This window comes from Scheffersomyces xylosifermentans, assembly GCF_036884685.1.
Source record: "Scheffersomyces xylosifermentans strain CBS 12540 chromosome Unknown RJT20scaffold_3, whole genome shotgun sequence".
NCBI lineage: Eukaryota > Fungi > Ascomycota > Pichiomycetes > Serinales > Debaryomycetaceae > Scheffersomyces > Scheffersomyces xylosifermentans.
The window spans coordinates 2,338,898-2,356,878 of record NW_027042941.1 but is presented as its reverse complement, the minus strand read 5'-3'; the positions used below and the strand labels follow the sequence as shown (position 1 = coordinate 2,356,878).

Below are 17,981 nucleotides of genomic sequence, written 5' to 3'. Positions count from 1 at the left end.
TCTGATCCATCTGAACCATCTGATCCAACTGATTCATCCGATCCTACTGATTCATCTGACCCAACTGGTGCAGCCGAACCTACCGATCCATCTGCTCCATCTGATCCATCTGATTCATCCGATCCTACTGGAACATCCGATCCTACTGGAACATCTGACCCAACTGGTGGAGCCCATCCATCTGATCCATCTGAACCATCTGATCCAACTGATTCATCCGATCCTACTGGAACATCCGATCCTACTGGAACATCTGACCCAACTGGTTCAGCCGATCCATCTGATCCATCTGATCCAACTGGTGGAGCCCATCCATCTGATCCATCTGAACCATCTGATCCAACTGATTCATCCGATCCTACTGGAACATCCGATCCTACTGGAACATCTGACCCAACTGGTTCAGCCGATCCATCTGATCCATCTGATCCAACTGATCCAACTGATTCATCTGACCCAACTGGTTCTGCCGATCCATCTGATCCATCTGATCCATTTGATCCAACTGATTCATCTGACCCAACTGGTGGAGCCCATCCATCTGATCCATCTGATCCATCTGATCCATCTGATCCATCTGATCCATCTGATCCATCTGATCCATCTGATCCATCTGATCCATCTGATCCATCTGATCCATCTGATCCAACTGATTCATCTGACCCAACTGGTGGAGCCCATCCATCTGATCCATCTGAACCATCTGCTCCATCTGATTCATCCGATCCTACTGGAACATCTGACCCAACTGGTGCAGCCGAACCTACCGATCCATCTGCTCCATCTGATCCATCTGATTCATCCGATCCTACTGGAACATCTGACCCAACTAGTGCAGCCGATCCTATTGATCCATCTGACCCAACTGATCCAACTGATCCAGCCTATCCATCCAATTCATCCAATCCATCTGATGCTTCTGAACAGAATGGTTCTAACCCATCCACTTCAGGTGCTTCTGAGCAAACAGGAGATGCCGATCCATCTATTCTCTTGAACGGCACCTCACCAAGTGATCCTTCCGATGCGTCTACTACTAATTCAGGAACAGACGCATCGTTCACACCTATTCCTAACACCCTTGAAAACTCCTCAGGAAGAATTCTGAAATCTTCTTCATCTGTAATCGTCCTAGTTTTGGTGACGGTTTTATTTATTTGATTTTAGACCCAGTCTAAATTTTCACTTCTTAATCACATTTAGATGTGTGATCTTATGATGGCCAACTATTTGAACTTTAAAAGTTGTGCTAATCATTCCTACTCGGGAATTTATTCAAAATTTTCAAACATGCTTTTTTCTATTTCCTCGTATTATATTTTATTCATTGATTGGGCATTGTTGTCATTGACTATAGAATTTATTTCAAAAACGTTTGATGGCTGACCAAAATGTTTATCTTTTTGATAAGATTACATCCTTTTGCTGGCAGCATCTTTGCAATTATTAGTTTATTTTAGTTTATTTTAATTCTAGACATTGATTTATATTATTTCCATGTAGAAGTAATCCTGTGTTTGCATTCTCAAATAACTGGCACCATCTGTCTCATTGTGAATTTTCACAACCGCCATACAAATAACACCAAGAAACAATACAAGTTGATCCAAGTCTGAGAAGCAAGATAGCAGGATTTACTGATGCAAAAGGTTGTTTTACTTTAAGTTGAATGCTTTGAACAAACCTTCCTGCCAGCTCACCCTCCTTCCACTAGAACCATACCATATCTCCATTCATCGTTATTCTTATTCCTAACACTTATTAGATTGCAAAAAAAAAACGTTAGAAATTTTTGGAACACAATTTTTCTCAGCCGAAAAAATGACTAATAATCAGAAAAAGTAGGGTTTTAAAAGAGTAGTCATATGTTTCTTCTTCTTGGATAACGATAGATTAGAGTTACAAGCTACAATGTCAGCGGAACAGAGTTTACACGAAAGACCAGTGCCGACAGGAGAAAACTCCAGTAACAAACAGCTGAAAAGAAGTAACACTAGAATACGTAATAGAGCTCGTGGAGATGGTGAGACATCAGGACAGAATCAGTCTGTTCGAACAAGAAAGCCGAAGAGCAAAAGTAGTAGGAATGACCCCACATCGGATGCAAGGTTTCTTCAAGTCTCCAAGTTGATAAAGAAGTTCAAGCCGGTAACCCTTAATGGGGTGGCTACGAGAAGCATAATAGAACAAGTGAAAGAGAAAGAAGAAAATGACCCAATGCATTTCAAGAACCAATACAAGAACTGTGAAAGATTGTCGTATTTACAAAAATATTTGCTAGAGTTTGTTAAACACCAGCCAGAGTCTATCTTGTACATCTCATTCATTGTTAAACCATCGGATCCTGATTTTCCTTTCGATCTCGCTAAGTTGAAGTTGAACATAAGCATTCCCCCCAACTACCCAGCAGATAAGACACAAACGCCGACAATAGTGGTATTAAATGAAGAAATACCCAGAGGTTTCGGAGTCAATATCGAGCGTGGTTTTAAAAGGATTGCTGATATTGCTCGTGGAGTAGTTACAGACGAGGAAATCGAATTGGTGGATGGAAGTGGTTTGCTTTCCTTGGTATACACTTTAGATAAATACTTAGAACTATTCTTGAAACAGGAGAAGCGGGAGACCATTAAATTCGTCAAAACCATAAAGAAAAAGACAGCAGTTGAAGAGAAGCCGGCTTCAAAACCTGTGGTCAAGCAAGAGGTTACGCAACAGCATGTTCTGCTCACAGTAGCCAAGGAGGTAATAGAGGGGAGAAATGCATACATAGAGGAGATGTTAAGCAAGCTCGGACTGGAAAGCGTGAAGTTGTTCAAGAAATCACAACAAGAAAGCCGCTATAAAGTCACTATTCCAATCGTCAAAGGTTCAAATTTTACAAGAATACCACTGTACTGGACTAAAAATAAGTCAGTCGATGTGATGGTTACAGTTCCTATAGATTACCCCCAACTGGAATTGACTATTTCGATACCCAACAATTTCAGTACAAACTTAATTGTGAAATATGGAAAGGATACGGAAGACCAGTTAACCTTGGTAAAATTGACCAAGGAATACAGACAAACCGAGAAGAACATAGTACTGAATTTTAATAGATTTGAATTTGATACCCCTAGCATATTGGTGAAGATTAATTGGATCACCAACAATCTTGGATCGTTCTGCCTTGAGGAAGAAAACTTCAAGACCTGGCAGAAGAATGTGGACTCGTTGAAGGCACAGTTGAGACAGTAATAGCCTTCGGGATTTAAATGTTTATATCTATGTACGAATCTAATCTATATAATGAACTAATGCAATTTTCTTCTACATACCCATCAAATTCATACCGAAATTTGGAATCACTCTATATAATCTTTTTCAATTTTTTTCAACCACTATGAATCTTATAGTTCCTTGCTTGTTTACTTTCTTAATCCATGTATTATTCCAATAGACTTCTTATGTTAATCGATAATTGTCAATATTTTGGCTATTCATATCGAAATCACTTTCTATATGACTTTTTTCAATTTATTTCAATAAAAACATACCATTAAGAATCTTATAGTGCCTCGTTCGTTTACGTTCTTAATCCATATATTCCAGTAGACTTTTTATATAAATCGGGAATTCTTCACAATTTGGCTGATTTTTTTCAACTTTATCAAATAGTTTGCCCCAACCACCATTACCACAAAATACCATATTTTTAAATACCATTTTACTAAGGAACCAAGCGGCTTTTTCTAATCTATTGTTATCACGTGACTTTTCCATATTAGGTAACCAGATTCCACAGTCGTTCTTGACTCCAAGAGTCGTGCTTCTCCCGAGATTGTCTGCACATTCATGTATTCCCTTGTTCGGGAACAGTGGATTATATAATATCTACTATAATTATTGATAGTCACTAATGGTACCAATAATACCTCTACCAATATTATAATAGACAGTTATTTGTTGTGCGTAATACATGCATAAGAAACTCGGTGGTGCAGTTTGGATGTATATAAGAACAAGTGTCTGCGCTCATAGAAAGAAATACATCATCACGGTTTGCAGTTGTATCTCTTAAGAAAAGTAAGGAGGCTGTAGCAAAAGCGGGCAAAGTGTATTGAACGAAACCACTAAATAGAGTACTCCCAACTGACAAGAATCATCTAGTAAATTGAGAATGTCAGGTACCACTACAATCGAGGATACGCTGCTGCAGATCAGCTTCCAATACGCCAACGAATGCGATTTGGAAATTCACTGCTCTCCCTTCGGGTTGAGTGGATTGTACATCAAGATCAACGGAACCAACCTCATGGGCATCGGATCCACAATGGGATTGATTACCGGGTCCACCAAGGGACTCATACATTACAACGACTCCAACGACTTAATAGACCAGAAGTACAAGCTATACGTAGTAGTAGATGATGAGGGCATGTTGAGAATCGATTTTACCAAGATATTCACCCTTAACAAGGGTAAGGATGACCAAAAAAGCAAAACGAATAATGGAAAGTCACTGGACAAGGTTAAACCGGAGAAAGGTTCCTTGGGCAGCAATGGTCATAAACTGAAGGATGACGGTTTGAGCGATGACGCCAACGCAGAGGAAGAAGAGGAAGATGATGGAGAGGATAAGTACGAAGAAGAAGAGTTACCAACTTTAATCTTCAGAGGAAAATGCCCCGAAGGAAGACCAGACAACGTAGAGCCTTTTATTGGAATATTCTCCTTCGAAAGAGAGTCTTAGGTGAATGGTTAATGAGAGAAAATCTGTCGATGAACCCTAGTGTTTGAAGAGATTACATGAGAGTAATGAGTTTCACCCACAATTAAAGTCGAGAGATAGTAGTATTACAAACGAACGCAAGACATAAAAGCATATAGACAGCTAACGACAATGTATAATACAAAAGTGTCTTGTGGAAATGATTCCAGAAGTTGTTATAAGGTGAAAGAGACCATGTGTATGAACTAGATATGATTCCAAAGGTAAAGAACATGATAAGAAGAAGGTCGGCCTGTATCCTACACAAACTCATGATTGGTGATGGAATTGATAAAATGCAACGTCGACTTCGTGTAGAAAGACTTACCACAGCAATCATAGTGAATTACCCAATAGGTCACATGATCTTACAAGTGATCATGAAATATAAGGATTCTTTTAATGATAGCAAAAAGAGTTAACTTTAACCGATATCGTAGATTAATGCCTGGTAAGCAAATACTTGCGAATCGTTCCAGATTTGTAACTTTCTCCTTATGCATTCTCTACTTACCCAGGCTTATACATATCCATATAATACGGTACAGGCTAATACAAAAAATTCAAGCCCTTTAAAGGCATCCTACAACTAGGTTCACTGGTAGTAGGAATGGCTGAGATTACGTAATATTCTATACTGTTACTAGCCTAGTTTATATAATCAGATGTTTCAGAAGAAGAAGAAGAAAATCAACCACCGAACAACGCTACCATCCGCGTGGTCGTGCACCATTCCCGAGAGATCCTCTCTTTTCTCTTTACGAATTTTTCACATCCACGGAAGCAGTGAAAGTCAAGGGGAATCTGAAAGAATTTTTCTCACGTGCTTAGAGAACTTTTGTCTCTTGGGCAGTTCATATACAGGGCATATCTTTTAAGCATAGATAGTATAATCAATTTGTCAAATGCTAAAACAATTATAGGAATGATCAGTTTCATGGATTGCAAAAGTGGCTAGTGAGAGAGAAATCGAATGCACGAGAGTGTCCAGAATGTTCGATGTTATATAAATACTATTACTCGATTCAGAACCATGACCTTGAAGGTCTTGGAATGACTCTGGCCTCTTACGGCCGTACACAGATCTGATGCCAGACCGAGCGAGTGAAAAATTGCAGTGTCTGAGCGTTGACAAACCGCCGCCAGCCGCTAACAGGAAAGCGATTTTCTGGGGTAGACGGTCAGTTTTCTGACGCATAAGTGGAGCATCGGATTTTGAATATGTTAGGGCTACCAATGGTATTCGAGAAGCCGAGCGGTTGGGTCGTTATTAATAATGTAGTAAGAGCCATTAATAATAATAATAATTAATTCTTTGAAGACCCAGTTCAATACTATACCCATTTTTCTATGGGGAATATCCGGCCCCTCTCGCTTACAGCCGCAGGCTGGGGGAAGCAAATGCTGCCCTAGGTAATGAAAAAAAAAACACTGGTCTGAATGATATTCTTTTTAGTGGCACTCGAAAATGATGACGCTACCGACGTCTATGTACCGTGGTTCGTAACGACACCAGCTGACTGCTTGTCGTTGGAAATTGGGCTATATCCCACACCTCGCTGCTTGTGTTTCTGGGAACCTGTCTCAAATCATGCACCCGCAGGAAATAAAATTTATCTGTACCACGTCCACTCGCCGCTGTCCCCCAAGATTTTACCCAGTTTCAGTAATATCCGTCGTCCCCATACACTCTTGTCACCAGCCAAAATGTCACATCCCTCCCCTTCTGCCTCGGTCTACCCCCAGAGCCGCCACGCACGACCTTTTCTCATCGTTGCCTCGGATTTGCCCTCACTAAATTGCGGAGACAGCTTGGTGGTGACTAGTGGCAGTAAGAATGAGACTGCAAAGAAGGGCATATCACAAGCGAATGTTGTCAGAGTTGGGAGTTCTGGGTTGACCAGGAGGAAAATTCTGGGGGAATATATATATCGAAGCAAATTCCCAGGGGAATCATTTCTGGAGATTTTCAGTTGGATTGTTTAGTGTTTTTCATAACCTGTTTTATACGTTACCGCCATAGATTAGTTATCTACCAGTTAGAATCACTATCCGTGTCAGCATTACACCTATTCTTATTTATTATTCATACATCTTACAACTTACATAATGGACAGACTCAACCAATTAAGCGGTCAGTTGAACCCATCTTCTAAGCAAGCTCTCTTGCAAAAGAACCCAGACGACGTTGTCATTGTCGCTGCTTACAGAAGTGCTCTTACCAAGGGTGGTAGAGGTTCCTTCAAGGACGTCGGATCCGACTACCTTTTGGCTACCTTCCTTAAGGCTTTCATCAAGAAGACTAACATCGACGTTAACCTCATTGAGGACGTTGCCTGTGGTAACGTCTTGAACAGAGCCGCCGGTGCTTCTGAACACAGAGGTGCTTGTTTGGCTGCTGGTATCCCAAACACCGCTGGTTTCATTGCTATCAACAGACAATGTTCTTCTGGTTTGATGGCCATTTCTGAAATAGCCAACAAGATCAAGGTCGGTGAAATCGACTGTGGTTTAGCCGCTGGTGCCGAATCCATGTCTCTTAACTACGGTGCTGACGCTTTGCCAAAGGTTGACAAGCGTTTAGCAGAGGACGATGGTATGCAAAAGTGTCTTATTCCTATGGGTATCACCAACGAGAACGTTGCTGAGAAGTACAGCATCCCAAGAGATGTGCAAGACGCTTTCGCTGCTGAGTCTTACCAAAAGGCTGAGCGTGCCGTCAGCTCTGGTGCTTTCAAGGATGAAATCTTGCCAATCGAGACTGTTATCGAGGAGGAAGACGATGACGACAACATTACCTACATCAAGAAGATCGTCGACACTGACGAGGGTCCAAGAAAGGGTGTCAGTGCCCAATCTTTGGGTAAGTTGAAGCCAGCTTTCAAGCCAACTGGTACTACCCATGCCGGTAACGCTTCCCAAGTTTCCGACGGTGTAGCTGCTGTTCTCTTGATGAGAAGATCCTTAGCCGAGAAGAAGGGTTATCCAATCGAAGGTAAGTTCGTTCTCTGTTCTGCTGTTGGTGTCCCACCTGAAATCATGGGTGTTGGTCCAGCTGTTGCTATTCCAACTGTCTTATCTAAGACTGGTTTGACTATTGATGACATTGCTGTTTTTGAGGTCAACGAGGCTTTCGCTGCTCAATGTCTTTACTCCGCTGAGGCTTGTAAGATTCCAAAGGAGAAGTTGAATCCTAACGGTGGTGCCATTGCTCTTGGTCACCCATTGGGTGCCACTGGTGCCAGACAATTTGCCACTATCTTGAGATTGTTGAAGAAGGGTGAGTTTGGTTTGACCTCTATGTGTATCGGTACTGGTATGGGTGCCGCTGCTGTTTTGATCAAGGAGTAAATAAAATGTATAGTTACATCATATAGTTCTATGTTTCGTTGACTGAAACCTTCTTACGCTAAATAAATTTCAATGTTCAAAGGTAATTCAATTTAGATATGTATTTATATTCTATTATTATGGACATAATAGAGACGGATAGATATACCAGTATTATAAATGGGTTACTTTATCAATGTAGGCTTCCAGGTAATCGGCAAAACCAGTTATTGCACCCAATGAGGCAAGGTCGTTTCAGTGCAATAAACTGTGTTGCAGAATACCCGCTAAGCAGCCTTATAAACTCTTATCTTATTGCAAAATTATTTTATTCCCAACTATAACAAATAAGCTTCTGCACTGCTTGTAGGAATGGGCAAGTGAAAATATTCAACCCCACATTTGAGAGTTTCATTTACGGTGGTCTTCATTTGTGCCGTATGAGTGAAAAAAGGAGGTCATTAGTGGGGAGGCATTTACGAATCAAAGCTACTGGGGGTGAATTGACGAGTCGCCTAAGGCGTTAGGAGGGGGATTCCTTCTACAGAGAATGAACAAGTTAATATAATTCCACAGGGTTTATGAGGTTCGTAAGAAAAAGGCTGTCCAGAGAAGAAGTATGTGTAAATCATCGGGGTGAAGAAATCGGATTCTCATCAACGAAATTCGTAAACTATTTAACACTTTATTTAATTTAGTGGGAAAACTTGGGAAAATTTGAAGAAAATTGAATTAAAGAAGGCTTTAGCTGGCATCTTTCTGTGAAAATACTGCTATAATTATTAATTTTGTTCCACATGAATAAATCATCCTCCTGAAAAATAGAAGAGATTAGGCTAGTTGGAACGGCAATTATTCTCTCCTATGGAAAACACCACCCTCACAGTGATAACTAATACGCTAATTTTGTACGAAAAAGGGCAATTTTCAAGATTGAGTTCAGAACATTACACAGTGGAGAACTTTCAAATGAACACTCGCTGCACTATTTTCTATCAATACACACCATCCCACCATCTTATTATTTGGCAGTCGTTGGACACACCCTTTAGATAAGAGAAGGATAGCACGGCTTTACGTCCAGATTATAGCGATAATTTCTATACAGTATTAATAATTTGCATCACAGGAACGAATGGTGGAGAACGAAGGGCAAGACAATTGAAGGGCCAGGGGTATATAATAATGATGATTCCGCAATGGAGACCACTGATGGTGGTGGTGGCGTGGTGCTCTGCCGTACACTTGAAAGCCCTTTCTTAATGAAATGGTTAACTACTGGTGCACAATCGTCACCAGCGTAGCCCACAACTTCCTTATTTTATTCGCAATCATAGTGTTGGGATTCTCAGCAGGCATAATATACTCCGTAGACTATGTCTATGCTGTAGCAATATACTCGCTAACCGTCTCGCTCATGAGTTTGGTGTATTCACTTATAAGGCTGTTCATAATTGTTCACAGTAAACGAGGGTTAATGGGAATTGTTGGTATTCAAGTCACCTTTTTCGGTCTATGGGTACTCAGTTTTGCATTGTACCTTCATGATTTCGTAAATGTTTCATGCATTGAGTACGGATATGTAGACAAACAATTGCATAAGTATATCTTCGAGGGATGCAAACTTGGAAAAGCACTGATAGTGACAACAGGTTTAATTTGGTTGATTTTTACTGTAGACACCATTGTACTACTAATTTACGGAATTTTCCCATTACTGTCTGATCAAGCCGTATTCGAAAGAGGGCATTTATTACCTCTAAGTGTATATTTCGATTCCGCAATTAGTGAATCAGACGAAAGCTCTATAGACGACAATTTCGGAACACCTAAATTATCACCGAAGAGTGTATAAGAGGAAGTTTTTAGAGTTCCTAAAACTAGTTTCTACTTGTTACATATTCCCGGTTCGCTATGCACATAATCAAATGCTTATTTCTAAAATCAGCGCATTCATGTTTTTTTTTAATAATCTCTTTGGTTCCGTTACATAGCATTGTATCTAAAATCTTATTTGCATTACATTTCCACTGAAACAAGAATTTTTACCATGGTCAATCAACCTAATGCACAAATTAGCTATTACTTCCGTCGTAAATATCGGCGTGTTCGGTGTATTGGTGTAATTAACTAGTCTAATCCACTATTATACAGGGTGGGGTTCACAGTTGGGTTCATTGTCTATCATGTGACAACGCACTGAACAATCGAGGTTATGCAATTTGCAGCCAGAGATGTGTGTTTTGCATCGAGAAGAACAAGAAACGCATACAGATAACAAGGGACACAGGTGATGGTCAGGGGTGGCAAATGCATGGTGTGTGACATCACCGTAAATGTAAAACAACAAGAAGTAGAGCTCGAGCGAGTGCAACATCCATTCGCAAAGGTTAGGGGTTACATTCCCTGGTACAACTAATTCGCTTACAGTAGCCAATACCTGATTGTTAGCGCGATTCTTGGAGAATGGTGCATAGGAAAAGAAATTCCCTACATATCAGAAATGGGTCAATTTACTAATTAGAGTTCATTCGTGGGGCCAGTGGACTTCGTGCGAAGCCCGACAGGCTACGATTGCTTCGGGAAAGAGTTTAAGACATCATTTGCCGAGTGAGTCACGCCGAATTATCATTAGGATAATTATCACTTGGCAACGATCTCAAATAGGAATTTGGTGCCTTTCTCTGCGATGGCTAATAATGACGGTAATAGAATTTTTTTTTACGGGATGAAATGTCCTTTCTATTAGCTCGGGTTCATTTCTGAGCGGACTTATCATTGCACGGGCTTTGAACTCTAAATATGATTTGCAGCATAATACATAGTCATATTATTCACGTACAAATTATTATATATCATGACTTTTTTATTATTTGAAGTATACATTGGAACTCTTTCTTCTCTCATTCACAACTTGCTCTATCTGTGTATCGGTTCCCTCTTTTTGACCTTGAGCTTGATCTTGGTGTGCTCTATGCGGAAAGTAGACGACATTAATTGGTGGTAGGTAATATACATTAGAAATCGGGAAATACTTGTACTTCTTGCCCGAATTCAAGTCCATGGTTGCCTGGCTGGCAGTGTTGTATGCTAGAGGGGACACAGACGTTTTATTCTGGGTTTGTAATTGGTTGTTGGCATTGTTGAGGTTAGTACTATTGCTACTACTACCTTGTGATCCATTATTATTGTAGTTCGAATCATTTTGCTGTTGTCTTGTCTGGCTATTTCCATGTTGAGGTTGTTCTTGACCACCATCATCATTATTTGACTCTTCATCTTCTTCAGCGGCTGACGAGGAATCATTTTCTTCTTTGTTGGCTACTGGGTCGTCATCATCCTCATCCTCATCATCTTTCAATTCATCATTGTGGAGACCCAGATTCATGTCTTGATCATCCTCATCATCTTCATCTGTATTAGTTGTTCTACCAGCACTCTTAAATGATTTTTTAGATGTGCTTGAACGACCCTTGATAAGGATATCTTTTCTCTCAGCGTAAAAACTAGGATTTCTTCCTCTGACTGTAATAGGCTCACTAACTAGCTCATAGAGTGCAATTTCATTGTTATCCGACTGATTATTTTGATTACCGTTAAGTCCATTATTCATTTCATCATCCACGTAGTCATCATAATACAAATCGGCCACAACACAGCTCAACTTTACTTTCAAGTGGTAATAATTTTGGAAAGCAAGATTACCATTATTAGGTGTAGCATTTTTGAACTGAATCTTCTTTATCACGAAGTATTTGTCAATTTGTCCATTTTCTATAGCTGTGTCATCATTGAGAGTCACAATATGCTCACGCGTGTTAATAAAGGAAGGTTGTGCTAAATCCTCCTTGAACTCATAGGCGGCACCCATTGAGGCTTTCTTTGCGTCCTTCGACTTATCCTTGGCTTTCTTGGATTTGATGAATATCGGCACATTACCCTTGTTGGATATATTGGCCAGAATTTCAATCTTGAAGTATTTGATGACTCTGGTTATCGTATAGCCATATTCACTTGTTTGTAATTTGAGCAATTTCGAATCGCCATTTTTGAAGCCGTGGATGTTCATATTCATCGCTATTTGGATATAGTTCCTTCTGTAGCATGAAATGACTCTTGGGTCCTCTGTTTTCAATTCATTTAATACTTCTGGGTTCTCTAGCACGTCATCAGTATCCATTTTCTTTTTGGTTAAAAGGTAATAGATATTGTCATTATCATTAGTGATAAATCTTCCATTTAAAAACCCGTTGAAGTCTATAGTGATCTCATTATTATCCTTATCGACAATAGTGTAGTCGCTTTTGCGGTTGAATGTGTCGAATTTTTTGAAATCTAAAAGCCTGCGTAATTTGGCAGGCTTGTAGTCAATCTGGTACTCTGAAGTGATAATATCTTTAATCTTCTTTGCCTTGAGCTTCTTCTTCTTTGGAGGAGATTGCTCTTTATTAGGGTCTTCGACTACATTAGAAGATGGGTGTGGTAACGAGGCGTTCGCAAACTGTTGTTGTTGATGCTGCTGCGACTGCTGTTGCAGCTGCTGGGCATATTGCATAGCCATATCGATATTATTATCTTTCATAGATCCATACTGAATGGCATTTGCGCTATTATTTCCGTATCCATTCATGTTTTGGCCACCAGATGAATTGCCCAAATAGTTATCAAACGAGCCTTGTTGGAGCCAATTCATTTCATTATTGGGAGTTCTGTTGAAACCCATTGTGTTAATGAAGCTGCCCGATGAAGATGCTGGCAAACTCAGCTGTGGATACTGCTGTTGGAACTGGTTGTAGCCAACCTGTGGTTGCGGCAGTTGGTTCTGAACAGATCCTTGTTGGTTGGGATACATTCCATTAAATTGAGGGTTCACCAGGAACATTGACATGTGGTTTTGATGGTGGTGCAGCTGTATGGACAGAGCAATACCCGTCGAAGCTTCAAACGGTATAAATCCAGCATAGTGGTTTACATGTCCAGGTTGCTGCGATTGCTGAAGCTGCTGCTGGTACTGTGATTGTTGTGATTGGTTGGAAAGAAGTTGCTGATTCGACAGCGACTGTATGTTAGTTTGTTGGTTCTGGAGCTCTGATAAGCCCTCCTGGTTCAGCGATCCCATGGTGTTCGATAATGGGGACGTGAAGTTTTGCCCAAGCATTGCCAGCTGACTAGTGCTGTTGATGAAGTTGTTGTTATGAAGAAAGTCGTTGAACGAAGCGGTGGTGACCTGACCGGCCGAAGCGTTCGCGCTGTTATTGGCATTGACATTGGCGTTACTGGTATTTCTCGGTGCCGTAGCTGAGCCATCGGAGTTGGTTGTCGGCGGAGTATTGGTATGACTGTTGAGACTATCTCTTCGTAAGAGATTGAATTCGGGTGATATCGAGTCAAAAACCTCTTGTTTCACCACCGTGGACGTTGACGACCCCGTGGGAACGGAATTGGGGTTATTCAAGCTGTTGGAGCTGGCATTATTGGCTGTTCCTCCGCCCGATGGTGTGTGTGAGTTGGACTGAATAGGATGTAAGATGTCCGGTAGGAACAAAGACGCTAGATCTTCCAAGCGGTCTTTGGAAGACGACGAGTTGGAGTCGTTCATAGTGATGGAGGCCGAGTTGCGGGGGAGCCACAGGGGACTTTTGCCTGAGTTTGGATGCTAATTGTCAGCCAAACTGGTGGATCAATTGTCGTGATAAAACTTGGTCCCACTAGTGGTAGCGACAAAGAAAGAACCACTTGGTGAGAATAGCGAGGAATTTGGTGGGGCCCGGTAGTGTTGGCAGGAACTAGGGAGAGAAAAAAAATAACCGGGGAAGCCTTGAGGCTGGTGCAGTGCGTAGATGTGCAAGGTGGCTAGTGGAGAAAGGGTAGGAGGGGAGCAGATCGTAGCGAGACTTGTTCGTAGCGAGAAGGAAAGGTGTCGTAATGGGATGGGAGACAATGGGAGGACTAATAAATATATATATATAAATATATTTATATTTATATAGATATATTGTGAGACAAGTGAAGATGATATATTTGCGATTGTGATGCGGTTAGTAGGCCAGTATTGGCAAGTTGAAGCAGCAGCACGTTAATTGGTGGAGCAAAACCAAACAGTGGTTGTGATCAAGCCAGGATCTGCGGCAGCGACTATCTCGGGGCTCCTGTTGCAGTGGGTAATCTCACGAGAATTGTCGTGAAAGCTTAAACTCCAATAGCAGATTTGTAGCGGAGAATTATCGAGTTAAAGAATTAGCCGGCAACGCTTGGGCACGTAAATATGTACGATGCAGCACTACTAATGACTGCAGTATGTAAGTGATGCTTAAATAAGGACGCCTTATTTGAGATATCAGTACCTAGGCAATACTGTGGATTGTCGAATCGAAATAATATCACCCATCATTCATGACATCCAAAAAAATGGAGAATTCCCCTATGTTATATATACGATGAAAAATAAGGTCCCAGCGCCAATTCTTGACCATCCACTGAGTTGTGGATGTGATCTTAAGTCGTGTTCCCCAGCAGGTAACTAAAAAGTCTTGACTTCGTTTCTTTTTACTAATTTGATTTAAGAAGTCTTTTTTCTTATTTTCAAGCCTCTTCTATACCTGAATCGTCTTCACAAACTTTCTATTCGGGCTTGTATCTACCTGCAAGGGCTCGACAACACGATGTGAATTTGATGTTGGAGATAGGCCCATACTGTGATTTTTCTTATTTCAGAAAACCGGTTTTATGGTTTATTCTTGTATGTGAATTGCTTAATTCTTAGATTGCAATAATATTTTTTACAAAAAAATAATTTTTTTTTTCTCCATTGTTGGTTGTACCAAAATACTGTGTCTCTTTCAAGTGTGCGCGAAGTACGTGTTGCCATTCTTTGTCAAGTATGTACTTTGGCCGATCCCGAAATGATGAAGATGTTCAGTTGTATTACTTTTGTTGGATCGATTACAATAGCCAACACAAGAGCATATTTTTAGAGTTATCCATTCCTATTATCCAAGCATCATACTGCTTGTCCTAAAAGGGAAGGCTCAGCATGAATGCTTTTTGTAGTACTACAAGTCTTTGCAACATGCAGTAACTGCAACTACGGGGACGAGATGTTATAGACCCGAACTCTGTACAGGAATTTGCGTCCAAGTTGATGTAACATGATATTATTATTTTAGGTACCATCAACTTTTCTGGAACTATTATTGTGCAACTGATTTTAACAGGTTGTTTGTGGTGAACTTTCACGTTCTGCTATGGTATGGCCAGGTTCCATTGATCTATTCCTGTCATATTTTTTTTTGGATAAAGTTTTGGAGGTATGTTTTTTTTTTTCTAAATGTTCGCTCGCTAAGGTTAGCTCTATCGCAGTTTATTCAAGATCAAAGGATATTTCCCTTCCCAGAGGTGCAAAACCATGGAATGAGCGTCCTCAAGCCGCACCAAATGTTCACCGGATTACAACATCCAGAAGAGAGATATGCCTTGCAATTAGTTGTTTGTCATACTGTGGAAGTGGTCTCCGGGAACCTTCCTGTTAATTTCTTCTTGACAACAAGTTCCACAGGCCTTGTTTCAGTTGCCAGATTATCCGGAACCATTTCCGAGAGTCGCCGTCGTAAAAAGATGCATACTTGGTCATATTATCTCTACTAATCTACTCTACAAGCCTACAAAGACGTTCCAAGGTATTCCAAACAAGATAGGGAAGTAGACATGCCAATCATTCATTTGGCATGCAAAGTAATTCTGGTCCAAATTGAAACAACAGCATGAGCTACTAGTCCCAAATATGTCATGTACAACTGCTTATTTTGAATTACAGCTTTGGTACAGTACTTCCATGTAGAGAAAGGCGTACTCCTCATGGTATCATTTAAGCCGTCCTGCCCGTATAGAAGGAACCATCCCTAGTCAAGCATGCTGTAAGAAAAATCTGATGTTCCTATGTTGTGTCTCTCTTGTGCACGCTAGCTCATCGACCACATCTCAACAAATACATTTTATTTTGCGTACATTTACGTCCTCAATGTTGCGTTTGGTTGCATCTGCGCTTTATGGATGGTACATTATCTGATGAATGCTGTTAAAGTCAAATTTTGATTATAACTGACACAACAAAAACGACATCTTCCCACTTTTCCTAAATAATAAATTGAATCTCCGAAGGAGGGTGCTTCTTAATGGTTACACTGGAAAGTGCGCTGTGGTTGAACCACTTTTTATGTTCCCTCCCGCTCCAGTGGAGTTTTAATAATCGCTTATTCAAACTGGCACCTGAAAGAATTCAAATCGAGGATTTTGTAAGCTTAGGATCTTTTTTGCATTCATGTCGGAAGATGGTTTAGCCGTTTCTTTCTTCTAATGCTTGTTATTGTTCTCTATATGTGTCCGGGGGTAAATGCAAATAGAACATATCTTTGACAGCCGGCTAAGCGTATGCAAAGTATTTTTCACAGCTTGCAAAAAAAATGTAACGTCAAAGTTCAAAGTTTATTTTCTGCCGACTTTTTCTCTTCTTTGAAGCACTTGTGTCTTGCCACTGCTGCACTTTTATTGTGTGCGGCGATGAGATAACTGCCTTAAGGAGGGCGTGGTGATGGAAGTCATCTCGAAGAGTGGGGGCCCAACTAATGTGCCAGAGGTCTGTGAAAGATGGGTTCTGTATGATGCACACAACCTGATTGCAGCCCCTACATCCTCTTCCATTCTTTTAAATCCGGCAGTTCTTTGTCTTCGGGTTTATCGACTATTTTGTCTGATTTAAGACCACGCTGACCTTTTACGAGAAATAGGGCATCGTATTGTGAGGACAAGACATTTTTGAGACCAATTTTTAACAAGGTTGATATTAAAATTAGAAGGCCCCCCCAAGTACCCCTTGGACGGTCTAAACAATGCTCTTATACAAAAGATGCTCCTTGTGACGAGGGTGGTGTTAGGAAGATCTGGTCAGAAACCCAATTATAATTAATATTCCTGCATCACAACTCAGCTTCAACTCTAAAAGCTGCTAATTATTCCAAAGGATTTGTAGATGTGAACTATATCCGAAATAAATCTAAAAATCGTATTTTTTTATAATTGTACTTAAAGAAGCACAAAGCACTTAACAAGACCTTATCTTCCTATCCTGGTTCATAATTTCATCAACAAGACAAGCTAAATCCTAATTATGGAAGGGTCTCAATATTCATGTCAAAATTCGCCACATCTACCGGTTATGTAGAATGCCGTCGTCTAGAACTAAACTTTGTACACCTTTACGTGGTGGTGGACAGCAATAATAAGTACCATTTCTTAAATTTGACAAGGGTTATATCCAGCAGTACCTGTTTTCCTATTATTTACTAACTTCTTAGTAAAACAGCAACTAAAAATACTGAGCTTTTATCCCTCATCAAGCAACTATTAACGAGAATCTATAGTTTACAACTATTGTCCATTTTTCTGGGGATGCTTGGCTATAAAAGTGCGGATGTTGATTTTTTTAACTAACTGAAATCCATTTAAGTAATCGTACTTGGTCCTCAAAATATTCTTCGACCCAAGACTCTTTATATCTGTTCTCTCTCCACTCCATTCATCATCCCATAACTTCAAACGACTGTTTCCAAAAGCGGAATTTCCACCGAAACCGGCATAATGCAGGCTTAGCGAAAGTGCGGAATTTGCAATCGCTCCACCTTTAGAGACTCCGCAAAGAGTATGCAACACCGAATTGCAATCTGCGACCAACTCAGTAAACCTTCTATTAGCAGTAAAGATATATAACAGAAGGTTCTGTGGGGTTCCAAATAGGTTGACTCATTGCCAGTAGCAGGAACGCCATCAACGAAAACTGTATATATTGCAACAATTGCCAACCTGGGGTAATTGTTTTTGAGCGGACAGAAAAGAAACTGAAATT

At 40.4% G+C, this 17,981-nt stretch overlaps 7 protein-coding genes across 7 annotated transcripts; 4 read left to right on the top strand and 3 right to left on the bottom strand. All coding sequences in view use genetic code 12, as the record gives it.

Annotated features, from left to right (window-relative positions):
* The first annotated feature begins 1,825 nt into the window (after positions 1–1,825).
* RJT20DRAFT_127688 (uncharacterized protein) lies at positions 1,826–3,349 on the top strand. The gene has a single exon (XM_064917059.1). It carries the CDS (start codon positions 1,912–1,914, stop codon positions 3,238–3,240), a length of 1,329 nt encoding a protein of 442 aa, XP_064775526.1. The 5' UTR covers positions 1,826–1,911; the 3' UTR covers positions 3,241–3,349.
* Positions 3,350–3,964: 615 nt separating this feature from the next.
* RJT20DRAFT_40446 (uncharacterized protein) lies at positions 3,965–4,776 on the top strand. Its single transcript, XM_064920018.1, has one exon. It carries the CDS (start codon positions 4,163–4,165, stop codon positions 4,733–4,735), a length of 573 nt encoding a protein of 190 aa, XP_064775525.1. The 5' UTR covers positions 3,965–4,162; the 3' UTR covers positions 4,736–4,776.
* On the bottom strand, positions 4,777–5,256 carry RJT20DRAFT_40447 (uncharacterized protein). The gene has a single exon (XM_064920019.1). The coding sequence runs from the start codon at positions 5,091–5,093 to the stop codon at positions 4,818–4,820; it is 276 nt and encodes a 91-aa protein (XP_064775524.1). The 5' UTR covers positions 5,094–5,256; the 3' UTR covers positions 4,777–4,817.
* A 1,338-nt stretch (positions 5,257–6,594) lies between these two features.
* Positions 6,595–8,188, top strand: POT1 (acetyl-CoA C-acyltransferase). Its single transcript, XM_064920017.1, has one exon. It carries the CDS (start codon positions 6,863–6,865, stop codon positions 8,102–8,104), a length of 1,242 nt encoding a protein of 413 aa, XP_064775523.1. The 5' UTR covers positions 6,595–6,862; the 3' UTR covers positions 8,105–8,188.
* A 688-nt stretch (positions 8,189–8,876) lies between these two features.
* Positions 8,877–10,104, top strand: RJT20DRAFT_127683 (MARVEL domain-containing protein). The gene has a single exon (XM_064917058.1). It carries the CDS (start codon positions 9,351–9,353, stop codon positions 9,936–9,938), a length of 588 nt encoding a protein of 195 aa, XP_064775522.1. The 5' UTR covers positions 8,877–9,350; the 3' UTR covers positions 9,939–10,104.
* RJT20DRAFT_127682 (uncharacterized protein) lies at positions 10,086–10,871 on the bottom strand. The gene has a single exon (XM_064917057.1). It carries the CDS (start codon positions 10,458–10,460, stop codon positions 10,230–10,232), a length of 231 nt encoding a protein of 76 aa, XP_064775521.1. The 5' UTR covers positions 10,461–10,871; the 3' UTR covers positions 10,086–10,229.
* An 81-nt stretch (positions 10,872–10,952) lies between these two features.
* Positions 10,953–13,682, bottom strand: REP1 (Rep1p; the record flags this gene model as incomplete). The annotated part of the gene is made up of 1 exon (XM_064918350.1): positions 10,953–13,682. One exon carries the CDS (start codon positions 13,680–13,682, stop codon positions 10,953–10,955), a length of 2,730 nt encoding a protein of 909 aa, XP_064775520.1.
* Between the last annotated feature and the right edge of the window lie 4,299 nt (positions 13,683–17,981).